At 38.9% G+C, this 23,488-nt stretch overlaps 1 protein-coding gene across 7 annotated transcripts in view; it reads left to right on the top strand.

Annotated features, from left to right (window-relative positions):
• The window catches only part of CADPS (calcium dependent secretion activator), a 706,678-nt gene that overhangs the window by 413,886 nt on the left and 269,304 nt on the right, over positions 1-23,488 (top strand). For all 7 annotated transcript variants that reach the window (XM_082264950.1, XM_082264948.1, XM_082264947.1 and 4 more), the window contains exons 10-11: positions 7,037-7,145; positions 9,774-9,986. In XM_082264950.1, coding sequence (XP_082121076.1) covers positions 7,037-7,145; positions 9,774-9,986 — 322 coding nt within the window. The remainder of the gene's footprint in view (positions 1-7,036; positions 7,146-9,773; positions 9,987-23,488) is intronic.

The following is a 23,488-nucleotide window of genomic DNA, read 5'->3' as shown; positions in this document are numbered from 1 at the left end:
AATGTATGCCTGGTGCTTTCTAACATGTGGGGGGGGGGGGAGGTGACTGAGTGACACAAGGACAGATCGCATGTTCAGCTATGCTGAACACTGCAATCTGTCACTCCTTGTCACTTAGGAGATCCGCCCGCTCTGTTTACACAAGCGGGTGGATCTCCAAACTAGATTCCCCGACGATCGGGGAAGAGCAGAGGCGATCGCCGCCGCTCCTCCCCTGGCCCGACTCCCGCTGTGACTGAAAACAGAGGGAGCAAGCCTCCGGCGGCGCGCGCGCGCTGCCCACAAGGGGCGGAGTCCAGCGACATAGGTCTACGTCGCTGGACGATAACGAGCCACATTGCTGCAGTAGCAGCAATGTGAGCAGTGTTAAAGTGGTTAAACATGCAGACATGTTTGTGTGGATCATGGAGAGGTTTTGTTTTCTTGGTGGGTCAGGCAAAAGTCCCAGCTTTAAATTTCAAACTTAGCTAAGTCACTAAAAGTAGCCCTAACTCATTCAGCCCTAAAAGAGGATCTGTTACTTTTCACGGTCTAGAAAAATGAAGGGTTATGTTGAGAAAACAACTCCTAACACAGCGATACTCACCTTCCCTGTTTTCCCCTTTGTAAGCTCTGTGTTGGATGGTGTCGGAGCTTACACAAAGTCAATACCTTTTTCCGCACCCTCTCGTGACAGCAATCAGACCTATTGATTAGTCGTTTAATTCCAATCACTTTATTGTGGATGGAAGGGAAGGAGGTCATAGGTTCCCCTATACCCAGAATTGCTGAGCATTTCCTAAGCGCTATGATGGAGCAATGCAGCAGAGAGGGAGTATGGCAAAGGTCACATATTAATAGGGGTGTCATGGAGCATGGTGTCATAGAGTATAGCAAAGGAGAGTATCAGTAGGTAAGGAGGTTGTTATTTCACTTCTTACTTTTCCCTGAATTGGAAGCTATGTCCAGAAGCCTTTAGTTTTGCCTGTAGGCCTGATGCAGCTAATCTTTTCCCCAATGATCTATAATGACTTATCATGGTGTGTTCCACACTGTGTAGAGGCACATAGCTTTGCTCCCTTACATCAGAGCTGCTCCCCTGATGATGAATTCTCTGATATCTGGTGGGGAATATTCAGGGAATAGCAGGAGAGTTGGAGGAAGCACACATCTACAGAATGAATAATGCTAAAGCAGGGAGATCCTTGCACTGCAGGTTCTCAGGTACAGCTTCCTCTCCAGCAAGGGGAACAGTTAACAGCACAGCAGAGACATGACCAAATTTGACATTAAACAATCATTTGAGACTCACAGTCAGAGGCAGCAGTGCCTTACATGATCTTACACTGCAGAAATACAGCTATTTTGCCTTAGAATTGAAGTGACTAGGCACAGGAAGGACACTATTTTTTGTTTTTTTGGGGGGGGGGGGGAATTCAAGACAAAATGTAAATTTTGCAGTTTGCTGCTTAGATAAATCTAATTTCGAAATGATGACTATAAAATAACCAATCTTTATTTTTGAGTTCAGGTCAAATTTAAGAAAAGAAGTGCATTAACTGGCCCATTTCTCAGAATGCTAACTGTGCTTCTGTCTGTGTCTTTAGTACTTTTAAAGTCTTTTAGAGTTGCTGACTAGGGATGATCGAACGGTTCGGGTCGACCATCGGTTCGACCCGAACATTGGCTGTTCGAGGTTCGGCCGATTTCCGAACTTTTTGCTGAAAACGTTCGGAATTCGGCAACCAGAACCGACCAAAATGCAATGGTACAGGAAATGGGCTTTAAAAGCCCGTGATTGGACCAGAACCATCAGTAAAAGCCAATTGAGGGGGCAGGAGAATGCTAGGAATGTGATTGGAGTGACTAGGGGGTCCATAGGCCAATCATTAGTGAATACGCCCCCCAGTATATAAGATAGCCCCCGCCATATTCCAAGCATTGTAATACAGGGACATGGAAGAGAGTGGAAGCAGTTCTGTTACTTCTGCTACAAAGTGTCATTTAGCAATTTTTAGTGTGAGGAAAGGGATATCTAGTGTAGTTAGGGTGCTATTTTCCACTATAGTTAGTTTTAATAATCTAGTTTCTGCAGGGAAAGTTTTAAGTGTAAGGGGATCGTAGTGTAGTGTAGGGTTAACTGACTCTGACTGCTATGGCAGGGTGACAAAACCCTTCCATATCAGGGTGACCGCTATAGAGAAAAGATTGTTTCTCTTAGGTCACTTTCAGAGCAGGGATATGACTTCTCGCTGGTCAGCTTGCTTTTTGCTGCAGGCGTTTATAGGGCTTTTTTGAGGAGATGTTTGGAGTCAGGCATGACATCTGAACTTCTGTGTAGGGGTATATATACATACACCCATGTCTGTATATATACACATACACATATATAGGTGTGAAAGGAGCAGAACACTATACGTGCGCTAATGAAATATTGAACACCAATATGTCTCCGCTCCTATCACACCTATATGTGTGTATGTGTATAAAAACATATAAGTGTGTGTGTATATATAACCCTATACAGAAGTTCAGATGTTTTGCCTGCCTCCAAAGACCCCAAAAAAATGCCCAAAAAAAAACGCCAGCTGCAAAAACACACCTGGGCGTTTTTGTAGCTGGCGTTTTTTTGGGCATTTTTTTGGGGTCTTTGGAGGCAGGCAAAACATCTGAACTTCTGTATAGGGTTATATATACACACACACTTATATGTATTTTTACACATACACATATATAGGTGTGATAGGAGCGGAGACATATTGGTGTTCATTATTTCATTAGCGCAAGCATAGTGTTCTGCTATTTTCACGCTTATATATGTGTATATATACAGACATGTGTGTCTGTATATATACCCCTACACAGAAGTTCAGATGTTTTGCCTGCCTCCAAAGTCCCCCAAAAAATGCCCAAAAAAAACGCTTGCTACACAACCGGCAAGGTGTGAAAATAGCAGAGCCATATCCCTGTTCTATAAGTGACCTAATACAAACAATCTTTTTTTTTCTGGTTGTGGACATGCTACAGAGCTGAAACTTCACAGGTACACTTTTTAGACCCCCCCAAGACACTAAATCAAAAGCCATTTTTTTTTTTTTGGCTCTCTATCAAAAATGACAATTTTTAAGAACTTTTTTTTGTGTGATTAATAGTCCCTGGGGCATGACCCAGAACCCTAGGCACTTTTTAGGGGCATTTATTGGGTTTTAGGGCTTCAAAATTGTGTTTTTTGATTACCGAAGTTCAGGTCCCATTGATTTCAATGGGGTTCTGAAATCTGGGCCGAACTTTTGGGAAGTTCGGATGTTCTGGCCGAACCGAACGTTTGAAAAGTTCGATCATCCCTATTGCTGACCCGGTTCAAGCGCCGAACAAATAAAACAATCAACTGATCTGCACCTTTTTTTTTTTTATTTGAATCGATAATTTAGAAGAACATCCATACAGTCAGTCCTTGTATTCCTTTCATGACATGTCTACTTTAAAATAAAGTTTAGATTTATCACATGGATATTTGATTATGTCAAACTGCTACAGTTTGGATCTATTGTTTAAACTTGGAACTTCTTTTTTTACATTTAGAGATGCAAGCAACCTAAGTGTTATCAGTGGTACTTTACTTTGCAAAACCATGTGTTACTTTGCATGTATGAATAAAAAATATGTTTTTGTGCAATGCGAGATACTCTGATTTGTATTAACACATAAGAAACTTGCATCTGTTAGGGTGAGAGAGCATGCACTTTGAAAGAAGCCTGTATGCGACCAAAATAAAAAAAATATACCAGTTTTATTTATACTTGCAAAGCAGCACCTGTTTTTTTTTCATGGTGAAATACCACAGTATTTTTCATCACTTCGGTTCAATTCTGACTGCCATCAGGGAGAAAAAAAATGTTTTGGTGGGGTTCCAAGATACGGATAGTAAAAAGTTGACTTTGAAAGTTTGCTATGACAGATCTGTGTTTCCTGGTGGAACAGATTGTGAAACCTGCAATTTTCTGGATAAAGGGTCATTAAAGAACTTATAGTGTATGCATAGCCACATTTTGTCTTTTTTAGCCTGTAAAAGGGTTAGAACCCACGCCCCCTCCCATCAGTTTAATTTTTGATGTTGGTGTCCCATTGTGAATATTTCCCTTCACTGCCTGTTGCAGACCTCTTGAAGTAAAAGGAAAGTTCTACAAATTGAAGGGAAATGCTCCCTATTGGAAGACAACTCAAACTGTTTGGTTTGCCAACACTTTCTGTTCAGAAAATGGTCAGCAGGATGAACTGAAAGATTTAGAGGGTGATGTGGCACAGTCAGGGAAGGGGCATCCCAAGCAACCCAGTAATTTGATTTGGTACTTGTTTAGACTGCCATACGGGAGCCAGTTTTATATTAAAACTGGGCACAAATGTGTTTTGATATGCGAGTGCAGCAATCCTCAAGAGCCAATCAGATTCCAGCTCATTGAAGTTAGATCACCAAAAGATGATTTCTGTTTGCGTGGGTTCCTGCAGTTAAAGTGGAACTAAACCCTCCTATCCTGTTGAGCCAAGGAAGCTGCCATCTTAGCCTCCGTATGACTTGCAGCTGCCATGATTCTGCACATGTGATCAGTTATGGCATCAGCTATCCGATGGTTTGGTTGACAGCACAAGCAAATGTGACAGCATTCCGGGCATGAAGGAAATATACCTTTTTTTTTTTTTTTTTTAACCATTAAATCAATGGGTTTAGTTCTGCTTTAAAATATTGTTCTTTTCTTTTGTCTATGCCATTCTTTAACCGGTTGCCGACGGCCGCACGACTATATACTGCGGTGGTCAGCCCCGGCCAGGCAGAGTGACGTATCGGTACGTCACTTGCCTGTCACTTCCTTGTGAGCCAATAGCGGGCGGGCGCGCGCCCGCAGAGGCGCGCACCCGCCGCGGCTCGTTCACAGGGAAGTTAGTGCGTGTGACCGGCGGACCCCGATGTCCGCCGGTCACTCGCCGATCGTCGGTACAGAGGGAGAAAGTCAGGCGGCTGATGTAAACAAGCCGCCTGTCATTCTCCCCTGTGTATAAACAGTGTTCAGACGGTTCTACTATGTAGGACCGTTGATCACTGTTCCTACACTAGTAGCCACAGCCAATCACAGTAGAAAGCACGCCCCTAGGGACACACTTAACCCCTCCCTCCCCAATAAAGTTAACCCCTTCCCTGCCAGTGTCATTTTGCAGTAACAGTGCATATGTATAGCACTGATTACTGCAGTAATGTCACTGGTAACCCCAAAAGTGTCAAAAATGTCAGTCAAGGGTCCGATCTGTCCGCCGCAATGTCGCAGTACCGCAAAAAAATCGCAGATTGCCGCCATTACGCGTTGAAAAAAAAAAACCACCAAAAATGACAGAAATCTTTCCCTTAGTAAATGCAATAACTTTTGCGCAAACCAATCAAAATACGCTTTTTGCGATTTTTTTTACCGAACATAGGTAGCAGAAAACAAATTGGCCAAAAATGTTAAAAAATTTAGTTTTTTACATTTTTTTGGGGGGAATTTCATATAAAAAATGTGAAAAATATTGTTATTTTTGCAAAATGTACGCTCTTTTTTTGTTTATAGCGCAAAAAGTAAAAATCGCACAGGTGAGCAAATACCACCAAAAAAAAGCTCTGTTTGTGGGAAAAAAAGGACTTCAAATCCTTTTAGGTACAGCGTCGCACGACCGCGCATTTGTCCGGTAAAGTCACGCAGTAAAAAATCGCAAAAAAAACCCTGGTCTTTAAGCAGCCAAATCCTCCGGGGCTTAAGTGATTAAAACTCATCCTAACTGAACAAGTGCTCTGCTTAGTGCTATATACATCTACTACACTTGCCATTTCTATAGAATGTTCACTGGTTTTGTATGTACTGTATTTGCTTTAGATTTTTTTGGTAAGAACTAAAATATAATTTACCTTGTGAAAAAAATAAAAATTGAATTTAATTTAATTTTTGCTGTTTTTTACTCTTTTTTTAGTAAGATTAAAGTAATTGTATAACTAAAGGCAAAACTTTTAGTATTGGAAAGATTGGAGATTAGAACATCTCTCACGCTTTTATTGTTGTCTGTGTCCCTGTTAGGGAGATTCACCCTCTCTAATACTTCTATTTACTATTAGCACCAGAAAAAGAAAGTAAAACAAAATCCCAACTTTTGGGTTGTCCCCAAAACAGGAATAGTGGCGGTATCTAGTTCTGGTGGTCCTAGTGACAACAGAGATTTTCTCTCACTGTTTTAGTTATGGGACAGAAATTGAAGGGAAATCTCCCCAACGAGATGTCAAAAATAGTTATAACCCTCCCTTACTCTATCCAACTGAGTAGGGAAATCTCCCCAATGAGATGTCAAAAAATAGTTATAACCCTCTCTTACTCTATCCAAGTTAGAAAAAAAAATTACCTTTAGTTCTGCTTTAATATGAAATATTGGTGTAAATATTTTCAGCCTAATTTTGTGCTAGCAGGGGGGTCTGCTTTGTTTGCCTTTTCAGACTGGGAAGTAGGAAATCCTCCCAAAATTTGAGTCAGATAGGAGTCCGGGGCCAAGGACCCAAGCCCTTTGAGTACACATTTTACACACTTTAATGCATGTACTCAGGTTAGCCATTGTCTAATTCCCAGTACTTTGTGCCATGTGTGGTTTGAACACTTTTTGATGCATCAATGCCTGTTAAAGGGTCTATTGATCACAATGGCAGCACATGTCAATGCACGTTACAAATGTGTGTCAAAGTGCATTAGTGACAACACACACACAGCAATGTGTAAATACAGCTTTAATGTGCTCTTTCTTTAATGCTATGTGAATCTTGTACTTACCTTATTGTCAACTACAAAATGGTAAAAAACTTTGTATACATTTTTGAAGGCTTTACTTGGATTTGAATAATATTCCTAATTAAACTAAATGATGAAGGGGGCTGGGGGGGGGGGAACAGATTAAAATTGATGGACGTGTCTGTATATATACTATCTATTTTATATATATATATATATATACAGTAGTATATAAAATGTTTACATGTCTCTGTGATTTTCAGGTTAGCCAGTACACATTCGCTATGTGCAGTTACAGAGAGAAAAAAGCAGAACCACAGGAACTGCTACAACTTGATGGCTACACAGTAGATTACACAGATCCACAGCCAGGTAAGTAAATGAGTGACACATTATTTTATAAGGAATGTTTATTGTTTATGACATATTTTATTTCCTTTCTATTTTATAGCATTTTGCCTTTTTTTTTCAACGACAATGGTTAAAGTTTGAATTTGTTATGAATTTGGAGAGGTTTATGCTCACTTCCTGTTGTATATGTAGGACAGGAAATAAGACGAAATCTCTCCAATGGAGGCACAGATTGTAGTAATAATCAGTCAGAGATCCTAAGCTAATTCTATTAAATTTAATGCTAAAATAAGTAAAAGTTGAAGTTCTTCTTTAGTCACTGAACAATCTGCCTGAAAAGTCATAATGTTATTGCTTTTTTTTTCTTAAACAATGGGGTTAAAATAATTTTTCCCCTTCCGGGGGGAGTAAGGCTATTGGCTTGAATGAATGCTTTTGCAATTGTACTACATATACAGTATCTTTGTCCTGTTTCCTGTTGCAATCTAGATAGTGTAACATACACTACTGGTCAAAAGGTTTCAAACACCTCCATTTTTTTAGTTCCTATTGAAATTTACACAGTTTATTGTCTCAATGTACTCTGAAAATAAAGCATAGAACAAATAAATAATTGGACATACAAAAACAAATCATGGAATATTTTTCTTTAACAAAATGTAATCTAAATTTTTGACTCATTAAAGTGTCCACCTTTTGCAGATATAACAGCCAAACACACTTATAGTATTCTTTTTACAATGGAAATTAAACATTGTGTGGAAAGTTCTTCACAACACTGTTGCAGAAGTTCCCACAAATGTGTTGCACTTGTAGGTTGCTTTACTTTTACCCTTCTGTCCAGATCATCCCAGACCAACTGATTGGGTTTAAGTCTGTAGACTGTGCTGGCCATTCCATTAGGTAGTACTGTCACAGCCTGGAGGTATGTTTTGGGTCATTATCTTGCTGTAGGATGAACCCCTGACCAACTACATGCATTCCAGAGGGTATTGCACGGCACTGCAAAATGTTGTGGTAGTAGTTATCCATCCATCTGGTCCATAAGACCTTCTTCCATTCTTCAGTAGTCCACTGGCGGTGCTTCATGGCCCAGGCAAGCCTCTTTTTCTTATTTTGCCATCTTAGCAATGGCTTTCTTACAGCCACTCGAACTACAAACCTGCAGCTCAAAGTCTTCTCTTCACAGTTAAAACTGAGACTTGCTTACTTCAATCAGTGTTAAGCTGTGCTTAAAGCTCTTGTCCTGTGAGCCACCTGTCAAACAAGCTGTGGATTCTCAGAAACTTCCTGCAGTACAATACTGTCTAAATATTGCTTAACCGCTTGCCGACCGCCCGCAAGTAGATATACGTCACTAGCCTGTGAGGCTCTGGGGAGCGAGCGCGCGCCGCCGGCAGCGCGCTCCCGCTCCCACGCGGTCACGGACCCCCCTGCGTGTGTGGCCAGCGGACTCGATGTCCGCCGCTCACTCTGCGATCGTCGGGGGAGGGGGAGAAAGGCAGGCAGCTTGTGTAAACAAGCTGCCTGTCATTCTCCCCTGTGTAGAAACACTGATCATACGGTTCTACTATGTAGGACCGTTGATCAGTGTTCCTACAGCTCAAGCCAAAGCAAATCACAGTTAGAAATATGCCCCTAGGGACACACACAGCCCCTCCCTCTCAAATAAAGTTAACCCCTTCACTGCCAGTGTAATTTTACAGTAACAGTGCATATATATAGCACTGATTACTGTAGAAATGTCACTGGTAACCCCAAAAGTGTCAAAAATGTCAGTCAAGGGTCCGATCTGTCCACCCCAATGTCGCAGTACCGCAAAAAAAATTGCAGATCGCTGCCATTACGCGTTAAAAAAAAAAACAACAAAAATGACAAAAATCTTTCCCTTTGTTAGTAAACGCGATAACTTTTGCGCAAACCAATCCAAATACGCTTTTTGCGATTTTTTTTTACCAAACATATGTAGCATAAAACAAATTGGCCGAAAATGTTAAAAAATTTAGATTTTTACTTTTTTTTGGGGGGAATTTCCTATAAAAAAATGTGAAAAATATTGTTATTTTTGCAAAATTGACGCTCTTTTTTTGTTTATAGCGCGTGATCAAAAAATCGCACAGGTGATCAATTACCACCAAAAGAAAGCTCTGTTTGTGGGGAAAAAAAGGACGTCAAATTAGTTTAGGTACAGCGTCGCACGACCACGCAATTGTCCGTTAAAGTCACGCAGAGCCGAATCACAAAATACCCCCTGGTCTTTTAGCAGCCAAATCCTCCGGGGCTTAAGTGGTTAAGAGGGTGTATTAACACAGTCTGTTTACCTTTGTACCATTTCAGGTTATTTACTGGTCTTGAACTGTTTACATTTCTATAAACTGGAAAAATGGGGGTGTTCTAAAACTTTGACCAGTAGTGTAAACCAAATGCAACAGGGAGAGTGGGAACCCCTTCCAATGGCCACAGCAGATGTGCAAACCTTATAATACAAAAACAGATGCTGGATCATAAAAGGATAAAAGCTGCCCAGCATCTTTCGAAAATTGAATTGTTTTTGAGTGGGCTCACACTTTAGTAAAACATGATTTACAAAACCAATCTGCCTTGTAAAGTATAAAACCCTTTAGTAACCTAAATCTAATATTTTGACAGGCTTGGAAGGAGGCCGATCATTCTTCAATGCAGTTAAGGAAGGTGATACAGTGATCTTCGCAAGTGATGATGAGCAAGACAGAATTTTGTGGGTCCAAGCAATGTATCGAGCCACTGGCCAGTCACACAAACCTGTGCCACCGACTCAGGTTCAAAAACTTAACGCAAAAGGAGGAAATGTACCACAACTCGATGCACCTATATCTCAGTTCTGTAAGTAATTCTACAGGCCTAGGAACTGGGGTATTCCTGTGAGCTCTATATATATATGTAACTTAGGTATATATAGCATGCTCCTATTATACCTCACGGAAGACATGTTGACACTGATCAAAATCTTCTGATGAGATCCAAAAATTCAAGCAGAAATGATCTATACCCTGGAGGTCAGTAATGCATTGCTTTTTTTATGGTGGTAGGTCAGTTAAAACTGTCAGAAAAAAGCATATTTTATATACCTAATAACTAAATAGAAAGCAATACACCATATTTTTCATTTGCTTTCTGGTTTTGAGCCATCAGGTGGAGTTGTATGCCTTTTTTAATGGCCCTAAGGCTCTCAGTTTGCTTCTTTGGTGAAAAAAAACAAAAAAAAAACAGCTGTTTACATAGCTTATTGCAAATGACTCATCAGTGATAACTCCTCCCAGTGACTCTTTCCATATCAGACAGCTCAGTCCACAGTTTTAGTCAGAGGAATTATGCCTCAAAGCAGGCATAATGCTGTCTCTTTAGCTAACCCGTACAGCTCCGAGATTCCTTTGTGATTTAATAAATGTTTATTAAAACAAAGATATTATCAGTATATATATATATATATATATATATATATATATATATATATATATCAGGATTGAAAGAATATATTCCAAATCAATGGTCCCAAAATCCACTGACTATAGGAAAAGGGGTTGGGACTATAACGGACTGTTTGTCAATAGTATATAGGTAAGCAGAAAAAAGGCAGAGTATAAAATTTGTTCATTTTATACTCTGCCTTTTTTCTGCTTACCTATATACTATTGACAAACAGTCCGTTATAGTCCCAACCCCTTTTCCTATAGTCAGTGGATTTTGGGACCATTGATTTGGAATATATTCTTTCAATCCTGATTACTATTCAGGGATGAGGACTCTTTGTCAGGGCATGGGCTACGTTCTATGTTTTCATCTATATATATATATATATATATATATATATATATATATATATATATATACAGTGTATATATATATATACACAGTATATATATATATATATATATATATATATATATGTAAAAACAGATATAGGATAACAGTTTATAAACATATAAAAAAAATCTGTATTTGCAAACCTCTTCTATCACTCATGTGGCAGCACATGGGCATAGTGATTGGCTGCTCCTGTGGAAGTGTGCACGTGTGCATTATGCAGGAGTGCAGGGTTGTTTGGTGGAGTTTTAGTGAGGATTACAGCTGCAGGCAGGATAGCTAATGGTAATTTATGGCTATGTAGGTGCAGGCAATGCATCCATGGCTAGGAAGGTAATGTTTTATTCATTTGCAGGTGAATTTTTTTATTTATTTTTTTTATTTATGCATATAAAGGTACCTTAGCAACGCATGTTTTAGGTGATAGGCATAAATAGGCAACATATTTATCAAATTAAAATTGTAACATAAGTTTAGGGTTTCTAAACATGAGCACACATTGCTGGGCAATGCATAACTGACCTCCATATAGGTTTCAAGCTCCTGTTATTCAAAATCAAAGGAGCTGGACTATGTACACAAAGGCACTGAATGCAAAACCTCTTTCAGTAGCAGAGTCCAGTGCCTTCCTTGATGGGAGGATTGAACTAAGTTAGCTGTTCTACAAGGACAGCAAATGTCCAGACTCTGCAGTCCATATTAATTTTAATGCCTTTATATATTGAGCTGTTTGCCTTTGTACATCAGAAATCAGGAAGTGTGTCTGGAACCACTTTTCTGACGCCTACACGTACATTCACTAGCCTTGTGTTCACAGGCCCTCGTTGGCAATAAACAGTAAAGGGCTACTTATTACACTGCCCACCGTGAGCATAAGTAACATTATGAATTTATGACTCTAATTTGGGTTATTGTCCTAGGCAAAAACATATGAAAATTTGATTTTATTTAATTTTAACACTTGCAAATGTAAAATGATATGTGAAGGTGTATTATGTTGTTCATCTGAAAGTGCAATACTGGATTTTCAAGATAATCAGAGGTGGTCCCTTAACCTCTTCATTAAAACTAATTTTTTTTTTTTTAAATTGTTCTAATGACGTGCTGCATTGATAGTTCCATGCTGCCGACTGCCAGGCCGTGTTATTCTCACAGTAGATTACTGCCACAGTGCCGCTGGAGCGAGGGAAGAAAGTGTGAAGCCCAGGTGGTTTGTCTCTCCCTTATCACAGCACATTGTTATCAAGTTCTAAAGTCAGTCGTTCTCAAATATGAAGACATGTTAAGTAGATGTTTTCACACTGGCACCCCTGACAGTGGAGGTTACCACACACACACTGCTTTAAACTCTTGCTTTTCGCAGGTAAAAGCACACCTCTGTTTACCTCTAAATAAGCAGAAATGGCTGAATGTTACTTGTTAAGAAGGCATCCATTTGGGGGAAGGGGAAGAAATATTGTGAGACTGCCAAAGGTTTCCAAAAGGGCGGCGTGAACAATGTTATGTTACAGTCTCAAAATATGTCAACACAAAAAATGCATCACATTTCTACAATAGTTGCATATTTATCCCTTTAAAGACCCTGAAAGTAGAGAAAAAGACCTGTTGATCTAACAGAAATGCACTCAGCTTCTAAATCCTGTTGTGGGCTGAGAAGACACTGCTTTTTTTAACCTGAGTGGTGTCAAGTCAACCCTGCCCATTTTTTTTTTGCTAAACTACTCAATCGTTCCCACTGTCTCTATCTCCAAAGCTTAGCCACTAAATGTCCATTAATCTTTAGATAAAAAAAACTGTGAGAACTTAAAGGAATATTTGAGATAACACAAAGGTGTATGTTTATGAAACTGTGAATTTTTTTCACCGTTCACTTCTCGGCAGTTCTCCGAGGAAAATTATCTCCTCTGGCACCCTATTTATGAAGCGGAGAACTTCACTTCTCACAGGGTGAACAGAGGAGAAGTGTTTCTTTTGAGAATGTCCGAGATCTGTGTACAAGTGAATGGGCCGCCTGTAATCTCATGAGACAAAGCGAGATTACCGTACGAGAAAATCACTGGTGCCCGTTTAATAAGCAGTGACAGATTATCACTGCTGAGTACACGTGCATTCAACCCCCACCTAATGTTAATAAAATAATTAGTCCCCCTACATAAATATATATATATATATATATATATATATATATATATATATACTGTAAACACACACACACATACATTGTATATATATATATATATATATATATATATATATATATATATATATATATATATACACACATTATGTATATATATATATATATATATATATACATACATGTATGTATATATATATATATATACATGTGTATATATATATATATATATATATATATATATATATATACATAAATATGGCAGGGGGACGTTTACTGTCTTGGGGGTCTGATCGAGGAAGAAGGAAGTCAATAATCTCCCTCCTTCCCCCTCAGTTCTCCCCCAATTCTGTTTTCTCTCGCCGATTCACCACCTCCAGGCTGATGAATCCGGGAGTGTGAATTCTGCCACAGATCGCCAGTGAAGTGCAGAGATCACAGCTTCATAAACTGGCCGTTTCTGTGTCTGTCAATGACAGATTCTCCGTGTGTGGAGATGATCAGTGGAGAACATGTTCTCCCCCGATTATCTCTGTTTCATAAATCGATAATGATCCAAGATGAGCTACGATCATCAGGATCACTGTTCATCCTAGTTTCATAAACAGACACCAGAGTGTGCAGAGGAAAGCTCTGAGAAGATCATCAGGGTCGTCGTTTCACTTGTAGGCCTCATGCACACTAGATGTTTTTTTCTGCTTCTCCTACAGTCATTTAATGTTTTTGTTTCTTACCCCTAAACTCCCCTGCATGTTAGCCTATGTTTCCATGCTCACATAGGCATTTAGAGGCAGGGGCATTTAGAGGCAGAAAAAAAAAAAACCCCACAGGTAGTACATGCAGGAACAGCAGAGTTTTGGTAGAAAAAAAACGCTTGACGTGCCTAAACGTTTGTAACAGGCGCTAGGCGCGCTTACCACTTGAATATTAGTTAATTTCAATGGCCAGAATAAATTATCAGTACAGTGGCTACCCTTGCAATGTTTTAAAAAAATTTACAAACGTTACAAAGGTGACTTACTTTAGAGCTTGAAAAATAGAATTATATATATATATATATATATACATATATATATATATATATATATATATATACTTTAATAATTAATAATGTTCATTTGAATTCTTTCTCTTGTCTCTATATTGTATTTTTTCATAGTTTATTTCCATTTATTTAGAAGCCTTTGACTTGTTCTTGGTGGTCAGCGTTACTGGTTTGGTACAGGTTTAGTACTAATAATAGTACTAATTTAGTGACATTTGTCTGGCAGAGAGTTAACATAGCTCTGTGGTGTGCAGGCCCACACACCAGCCTATAGACCTCTCCTTCTCACGCCCTTCTTTCTGAACACTGGCTGCTCCTATGACCTTACTTCCAATTAGGCACGCTAGGTGACAGTGCTTCTTTTTAATACAAACACCCAGCCTTCTTTGTTTTATGGGTGTTAAAAAGTGTAGATCACGTAATATTTATTTAGACTCAGCCAAAGGGATTTTAACCTAAGGCAAATCTCCATTCAGGAAAAATGTTACCAGTAAAGTTACCTAATAGCTAGTTATGTGCACTTTTTTTTTTTTTTTTTTTTTTTTTTTAGAATTGTCCATTAAAGGACACTTCCACCAAAAAACGTCTCCTTCTTTTTCCCATGTTAGGCAAAGTAAAAGGGTCACTTAACTCTCCAATTTTCAGCAGTACATATCACTGATCTGTTTGGCCACTGGAAGCAAAGAAAGAAAGCCATATGTAAGCAATCCAACTTATCAGAACATACACAGGGCTATAGGCCCCTTTCCTGCACCCATGTGACAGCACAAGGCCAATCAGGAGGCACTGGTGCTGTCACATGTGGGAGGGAGAATGAGTCACATACGCACCCATACCTGTAAGTGCTGAAGTCACCTTCAGTAGCTAAGCAGAGCAGTACCGGAGCAAGCAAGTTTCCCACTGCCATTCTCACTCCTTACTAAATCCGATTCAATATTGAAAAGTATTTTTTTCTATAATAGCAACTTTATTCCAGATGACAGTATATAAAAGCCAGTGGTGCTTAAAAGCCTTCTACATCTCCTCTTGTCAGCTCTCTTCTCACTTCGGGTGCCAGCCCCTCCAGGAGCACGTCCCGCTCCATTTACAGTGCCTTGAAAAAGTATTCATACCCCTTTTTCCAAATTTTGTCATGTTGCAACCAAAAAGGTAAATGTATTTTATTGGGGGTTTATGTGATAGAACAACACAAAGTGGCACATAATTGTCAAGTGGAAATTAAATGATAAATGGTTTTCAATTTTTTTTACAACTAAATATGTGAAAGGTGTGACATGCATTTTTTTTCAGCTCCCTTTACTCTGATACCCCTAACTACAATCTAGTGGAACCAATTGCCTTCAGAAGTCACCTGATTAGTAAATAGAGTCCACCTGTGTGTCTTTTAATCTCAGTATAAATACAGCTGTTCTGTGAAGCTCTCAGAAGTTGGTTAGAGAACTTTAGTGAACAAACAGCATCATGAAGGCCAAGAAAAACACCAGATAGTTTAGGGATAAAGTTGTGGAAAAGTTTAAAGCAGGGTTAGGTTATAAAAAAATATCCCAAGCTTTGAACATCCCACAGAGCACTGTTCAATCCGTTATCCGAAAATGGAAAGAGTATGGCACAACTGCAAACCTACCAAGACATGGCCGTCCACCTAAACAGACAGGCCGAGCAAGGAGAGCATTCATCAGAGAAGCAGCCAAGAGGTCCATAGGAACTCTGTTGGAGCTGCAGAGATCCACAGCTCAGGTGGGAGAATCTGTCCACAGGACAACTATTAGTCATGCACTCCACAAATCTGGCCTTCATGGAAGAGTGGCAAGAAGAAAGCCAGTGTTGAAAAAAGCCAAAAGAAGTCCCGTTTGCTATTTGCGAGAAGCCATGTGGGGGACACAGCCAAAATGTGGAAGAAGGTGCTCTGGTCAGATGAGACCAAAATTGAACTTTTTGGACTAAAAGCAAAACACTATGTGTGGTGGAAAACTAACACTGCACATCACCCTGAACACACCATCCCCACCGTGAAACATGGTGGTGGCAGAATCATGTTGTGGGGATGCTTTTCTTCAGCAGGGACAGGGAAGCTGGTCAGAGTTGATGTGAAGATGGACGGAGCCAAATACAGGGCAATCCTAGAATAAAACCTGTTAGACTCTGCAAAAGACTTGAGACATGGGTGAAGGTTCACCTTCCAGCAGGACACCGACCCTAAACATACAGCCAGAGCTGCAATGGAATGGTTTAGATCAAAGCATATTCATGTGTTGGAATGGCCCAGTCAAAGTCCAGACCTAAATCCAATTGAGAAACTATGGCAAGACTTGAAAATTTCTGTTCAGACCCTCTCCATCCAATCTGATAGAGCTTGAGATATTTTTCAAAGAAGAATGGGCAAAAATGTCACTCTCTAGATGTGTAAAGCTGGAAGACACATCCCCAAAAAGTCCTTGCAGCTGTAATTGCAGCGAAAGGTAGTTCTACAAAGTATTGATTTAAGGGGGCTGAATACAAATACACGCCACACTTTTCATATAATTATTTGTAAAAAAAATTTGAAAATCATTTATAATTTTCCTTCCACTTCACAATTGTGTGTCACTTTGTGTTGGTCTATCACATAAATCCCAATAAAATACATTTACATTTTTGGTTGTAATATGACAAAATGTGGAAAATTTCAAGGGGTATGAATACTTTTTTAAGGCAATATATCTACTATAGTGATAAGCCCAAGAATACACTCCAAATACATCTACCATGTCCCTTAGTAAACCTGCAGGCCTCAGCTACAGTACCCACATCTTGAACCCCCTTCTGATGTGTTTCACCTGGGTTGGGCTTAGTTGTAGTTTAGGTGTAAAGCCCATCTCCAGGCTTTTTTCTTAAAAGTTCTTCTGTGGAGGGGTACTGATACTTTCACCTGCAAAATTAACTTTTCACAAATAGATGCCCTTAGTCTTCTTGTTTGATTGTTGTTTAACGTATATGTGAACCCCTACTTTGTAAAACAACCTATTCAGTTTATAAACAGAAGTGAAAGGCAGAAGATATGTGTGTACTGTGTATATATACACTGCCCAAAAAAATTAAAGGAACACTTTCTAAACAGAATGTAGCATCAAGTCAATTAAATTCCTGGGATATTGATCTGGTCAGTTAAGTAGCAGAGGGGGTTGTTAATCAATTTCAGCTGCTTTGGTGTTATTAAATGAAATACAGGTGCACTAGATGGGCAACAATGAGACCAAAACAGGAAAAACAGGAATGATTTTACAGGTAATGGCCACTGACATTTTTTTACCTACTCATCTTTTCTGACTGTTTTTCACTAGTTTTGAATTTGGCTAGGGTCAGTGTCACTATTGGTAGCATGAGGCGATAGTCTAGGAGAGCTGGACAGGGCCATTGAAGGTTCTTAACCCACAAAAAGGATTTGGATCTGCTCCTTTGTACAGGAACAGGATTAGCACTGCCAGAGCCCTACAAAATGACCCTCAGCAGGCCGCTGGTGTGAATGTCTCTGACCAAACAATCAGAAACCGACTTCATGAGGGTGGCCTGAGGGCCCGACGTCCTTTAGTGGGCCCTGTGCTCACTGCCTGGCACTGTAAAGCTCAATTGGCATTTGCCATTGAACACCAGAATTGGCAGGTCCACCACTGGCGCCCTGTGCTTTTCACAGATGAGGGCAGGTTCACCCTAAGTACATGTGACAGACGTGAAAGGGTCTGGGGAAGCCATCAAGAACATTATGCTGCCTGTAACATCGTTCAGCATGACTGGTTTGGTGGTAGGTCAGTGATGGTCTGGGGAGGCATATCCATGGAGGGACGCACAGACCTCTACAGGCTAGACAATGGCACCCTGACTTCTATTATGTATTGGGGTTAATTCCTTGGACCCATTGTCAGACACTACGCTGGTGCAGTGGGTCCTGGGTTCCTCCTGGTGCATGACAATGCCTGTCATCGTGTGGCGAGAGTATGCAGCCAGTTCCTGGAGGATGAAGGAATTTATACCAATGAATGGCCCCCATGCTCGCCTAGTTCAAATAGAACATCTCTGGGACATTATGTTTTGGTCCATTTGACGACGCCAGGTTGCACCTCAGTCTGTTCAGGAGCTCAGTGAGGCCCTGGTCCAGATCTGAGAGGAAATACTCCAGGACACGATCTGTCATATCATTAGGAGCATGCCCCAACATTGTCAGGCATGCATACAAGCACGTGGGGGCCATACAAACTACTGAGTATTTTTTTTGAGTTGCTGCAATGAAATTTCAGCAAAATGGACTAGCCTGCTGCATCATTTTTTCACTTTGATCAGAGTGTCTTTGAATTCCGCCCTCTGCAGCTTGATAATTTTAATTTCCATCAAACGATGTGGCATCCTTTCGTTCCTAACACATTACCCAGTCTATATAAGTATAGATATCCAGCATGATATTTTTCCCTATTCAGATCTCATGTGTTTTCAAAGTGATCCTGATGGGGCTTTTAAGTGTACAGTATCAGAAGCTATTATTGACGTTGATTTATTAAAGGAGTAGATGCTGTCCACCTAGCAAAGAAAATGTTCACTTTGCAAAATGTATATTTATTTATCCTGTTAAGTCAGATGAGGCAGTGTTCTCAACGTCATTTAAATGGGAAAAATAAATATCAGGATTTTTGTTTGCTCATGAATGTATACCTGACATGAACATAGATTCACTTCATTCATTAAGCTAAGCAAGCATTCCCTGTAAAATGAACATACACTTTGCAAAGTGAACATCGTACTTATGGTACTTTAGTAAATGAACCCAAGTCATTGTTTAATGAATACCTTTTTTTTAAGTTAAGAGCCAAAAGATATGAAAGGTTTGAGTGACTTTACAAGAAACTGGGGAGGATGAGAGCTCTGATGAAAAGAATGGCTGTAGAGTACAAAAGTAAATAGCGGTAGGTATTGTAACAAGTCTAAGAACATTGCTTGTATGAGTGGTGTAGAGTCCTTGCTAGTATAAATCCTGGTTTTAATAAATCTTACAAAAGCGTTACAAAAAAACATCCACTCTTTATACTTTATTTAAACAATAAAAGGCATCTCCAGTTTTATAGCATATATAAAATCCACAGTGTCTTTGCTTACCCTCAACGGATACCTAGCCCCTCCCCCTAGAAAAATAATATATTGAAGCTTACCAGTCCTCAGATAAAGTGGTTGTCATAGACCAGTGGTCTTCAAATGGATGCGGCCCTTTCCTTGCCTTTATCTGACCCTTGAGGCATTATTTCTGCCACTGACACAAACAATGGGGCTTAATTCCTGCCACTGACACCAATAATGGGGCATTATTCCTGCCACTGTCACCAATATTGGGGCATAATTCCTCCCACTGACACCAAAGATGGGGCATAATTCCTTCTACTCACAAAAAAATGGGGCATTATTCCTCTCACTGACACCAACTATATCTCCCCCTAATACCAAAGAGCAGGCATTGTTTACTCCCACTGGGCACAATCCGGCCCCCCTAACATCTGAAGGACAGTAAGCTGTCTCTTTCTTTAGAAAGTTTGGAGACCTCTACTGTAGACTGCCTACTCTATCAGGACAACAGGACAGGACTAAAGACACCTCAGTCCAACCATTTCAACCTCTACAGGGTGAACTGGATGGACTGGTGTCCAAATTCCACCTTTCCAACTATGTAATCTTGTGTACTCCCTTCCCTTATAACATGGTTAGAAAGGGCAGTTTAGTCTTCAGACATAACTGGAACAATTTAAAATTCTAAGAATGCAGCACGGGCAGAGAGCAGAGGAATTTATCAGCTGTCAAGATTTCTGACAATATCAACAGGTATTTTTTGCATATTTTAAACAAAGCACTCTTAATTATATATTTAGCAGACCAAAAGGGACCCAATAGGAGAAGTTTATTGTTAGGGATTACAGTCCTTTTAAATTTTTCATCGAGTGTCAGCGTTTTTACAAATGTTATATACCTCTGGTTTGAAATACATAATCCAGTATTGCATTTAAAAAAGCTTTAATTCTCTCTTCTTTTTTCAAAAAGGTAAGGCAGTGTTGTTGTTCCTGTCTGTTAAACTAGTGGTACTTAAATTTCCCAGTCCTTTTGCTGTTTAAAATATTTAGAATTTTATTTTTGTGTTTAGACTAATGTAGAACAGTAGATGAGCTTACTCCACCTAGAATCCAGTTCCTAAGCATTTCAACATGTGTTATATTGCAGAAGACTAAACAGTTCACTCTTCCTTTCAGAGCTGTCCATATCGGGTTTTGAAAAAAAAAAATAAAAATTTTGGTAGTTTTTCATGTAAAATGGCACTTTTTCAGATCAGTTAGAAAATTCTAACTTTGAATCCAAACAAAGAAATGTAATTTGGGAGGTAACACAGCTCTGAAACTAAGGGTGGATTCCATTATTTGCGTTGAAAACTTGAAATCAAATCCTGCTATTCATTCATTTGTGTGACTCCACAAATCACTTTTATTTGGCTAACTGGGAAAAGGTCCAGTGCCTTCCCTATGTTTTTCTTTTTTTTTTATGTTCGTTTGTTTTTATGTTTTGTGTTTTATCTTTCTCAGTACCGAGTAAAAAAATAATTATATATATATATATATATATATATATATATATATATATATATATATATATATACATATACATATATTTTAATGATACGGGCTGTCATTGAGAAAACACACCAAACTATTAAATTACATAAGCTATATAAAAGTGACCACCTATCCACAAGCACCTTTTGTCTGTCCTGTCTGTCGCAGTAGAACATTCAATCAAACACCTACCCAGAAATATCATTAAAAAATCCAATCTTTTTCTATTTTTGTTAAATCAGAAAATGCTCTATAAGTTGATTTTTTTCTGCATTTATGTTTGAACCTTTTGAATTTTACTGCCATTTTTTTTACATATATTTATTGATCAGGCACTTCTATCACAAGATAAATCATTTTTACCATAGACATATTTTCATGTTGTTTAAAAACAAAAAATAAATTTACTAAAAAAAAAAAAAAAAAAAAAACTTCTGACAGTTTTCTTTTTCATTCTTTGCCTAGTATTTAAAGTGTTTCTTTCATCTGCATGCAGTGGAGGAAATCATTTTGTGGGCCTGCTGAATATCCAACATAATATTTCTTGGAAACTATTGACCAATGCAAGTTTGGACACTTTGGCTTCTCAATTGCCAGAAGTAGGTGTCATCATTGCAGCTTTTAGTACTTCAGCCTATCTTTTCTCATGGAGCACATGACATCACCAGAGCTCAAGGTTTCGGTGATGCCATTAGTCCCTAGAGAATTGACTGAATATTCAATCAGCTCTCAAAGTGGCTGCCTCCTTGGCGTGTAGGTGACAGTTACATTTTAACTTGCTAAACTGGGGCCCCTGTCTGCTTTCCTAAGTCTTTATGTTGTTCTGGTTTGTTTCTTCTTACCCTGCTAACTTCTAGCTGGACCGAAGGGTAAGTGCTCCCTATAGATGGCACAGTTCAGATAATCTGACCAGATTATCTGACATATGCAATGTGCTTTTTTTTTCTCTTTTAAATCTCATGTTTAGAGTTGTAGTAAAAACTATTCATGTTTTCCTAAATTTAGGTTTGAATTGTAAGTTTCCATACTGAATTTTAAATGCATGTGATGTTTGCATAATTGCCTTCTCTCATTGGCTTGTACTTCAGCATCACATGATGCTGCTTAATCCAGATTTGTTTGATTTATATATTTCTTTTTTTTTAATTTATTTTTATTTTCCGTTCTTTAAGACCGATTATCAGTTAAGACCTCATTTTGCAGTTTTATTTTTTTTTTCTTTTATTCACAAATCACATGGATTGTGTAATGCTTGCAGGCAGATCACCTTGCACAGCTCCTGCCATTTGCATTTGATTATTTTGTTTTGTAATACTCATTGGTTGTTTCAGTATGTTGCATGGATGAGTTGACCCAAAAGCCTGTAATGTGCAGCAGCAAGTTGGAAAGCATTAAAGGCATACTAACCCTATATTTTGGTTAATAAAAATAGTAAATTAGCAATAAAAATGCAAAAGATGTAAAAATGACTGATGAGAAATGTAATTTAGCTGCACAGTTTATGATTTAGTAACATAAAACCTCACAGAAATATTTTCTAGTTCCCAAAACCCTCCCATCAATTTTAACCAGCTATGATCATATTTTTCAAGTGTACAAAGCAAGAGAAGACCCAGGTGTCCTATAGTAACATTTGGGTACAGGTATTGCCATGGCCAGGCTATGGAAGTTCAAAAGAGCAGTTAAAATTAACTTCATCCTTAACAACAACAACAAATATTTATTAATGCCAGTCTACAAACAGATACTTATATATGTAGATAATTGAAGGCTTTTTATTCTTTGCCTACCTTATTTTTCTCTCCCCCCATTGTTCTCATGTGGCCATTTTCACTAAGGGCAGATAAATCGATCTTCCTTTATTTCCTGAACTCTGGGTCTGACTCTTGGAACATGTGACAGACCACACCATCTGAAGGGGAAGGCACTGGTGATCTAGTATTCTCTAGAAATATATGTGGGGCCAGGGTTACATCACCACGGCATAAAGAAACGAGGAAGTGGAAGACCAAAACATGTTTGTTTAAATCGGTGCTAAACCAAAAATGTAAAATGTTGCAGCTTACCAATCATTAGATGCAGTGGCTGCATTCGTTTTTCTTTTTTTAAGCTTCCCCCCGCCCTACGTTTTCCCCTGGTGATCTGGCTACTAATACCCCTCTTGTGTTAAACAGACACCACTCTGGATGAAGGTCAGACAGCAACATTGTCAGCCTGGGTGGGGGGGGGGGGGTAGTGTTAGATGTACTTGGAGATTTAAATACAATACACTAACAAATTGAAGCTGAACTCCAGCTAATACTTTATAATCAGTTACAGCAAATGGTTTTTCCCCTCAATGATAAAGGCTGTACATAAATAAATAAAAGCTGATCTTTTTTTTAAAATATACTTTATTGATTTTCCAGAATGAAAGGGTACATAAATCCAGGGAGTAGGTAAAACTGATTGTTAGGTATATTTTAACTATTGGATGCCTATAGCCTGGACACCTTTCTACTTTAAAGGTGTGGGTAACTAGAGGGCAAATATTTTGTATACATTTTTAAAAGAGTCAGATTCACTTATTTTGTGATGGGTATTTATTTATTTTAAACTTGCCCAATTCAGCAAATTGAGTCTTTGCTAGAAATAATCTAATCCTTTTAGAAAACATCAGTTTATACGGTATATAACCACATTAGCGTTTCGTCCTAAATCTAAGGTTTGTTGTGGCCATGTAAAG

This window comes from Pelophylax lessonae, assembly GCF_965119305.1.
Source record: "Pelophylax lessonae genome assembly, chromosome: 8".
NCBI classification, from domain to species: Eukaryota; Metazoa; Chordata; class Amphibia; order Anura; family Ranidae; genus Pelophylax; species Pelophylax lessonae.
This window is presented reverse-complemented; position numbering and strand designations above follow the sequence as displayed.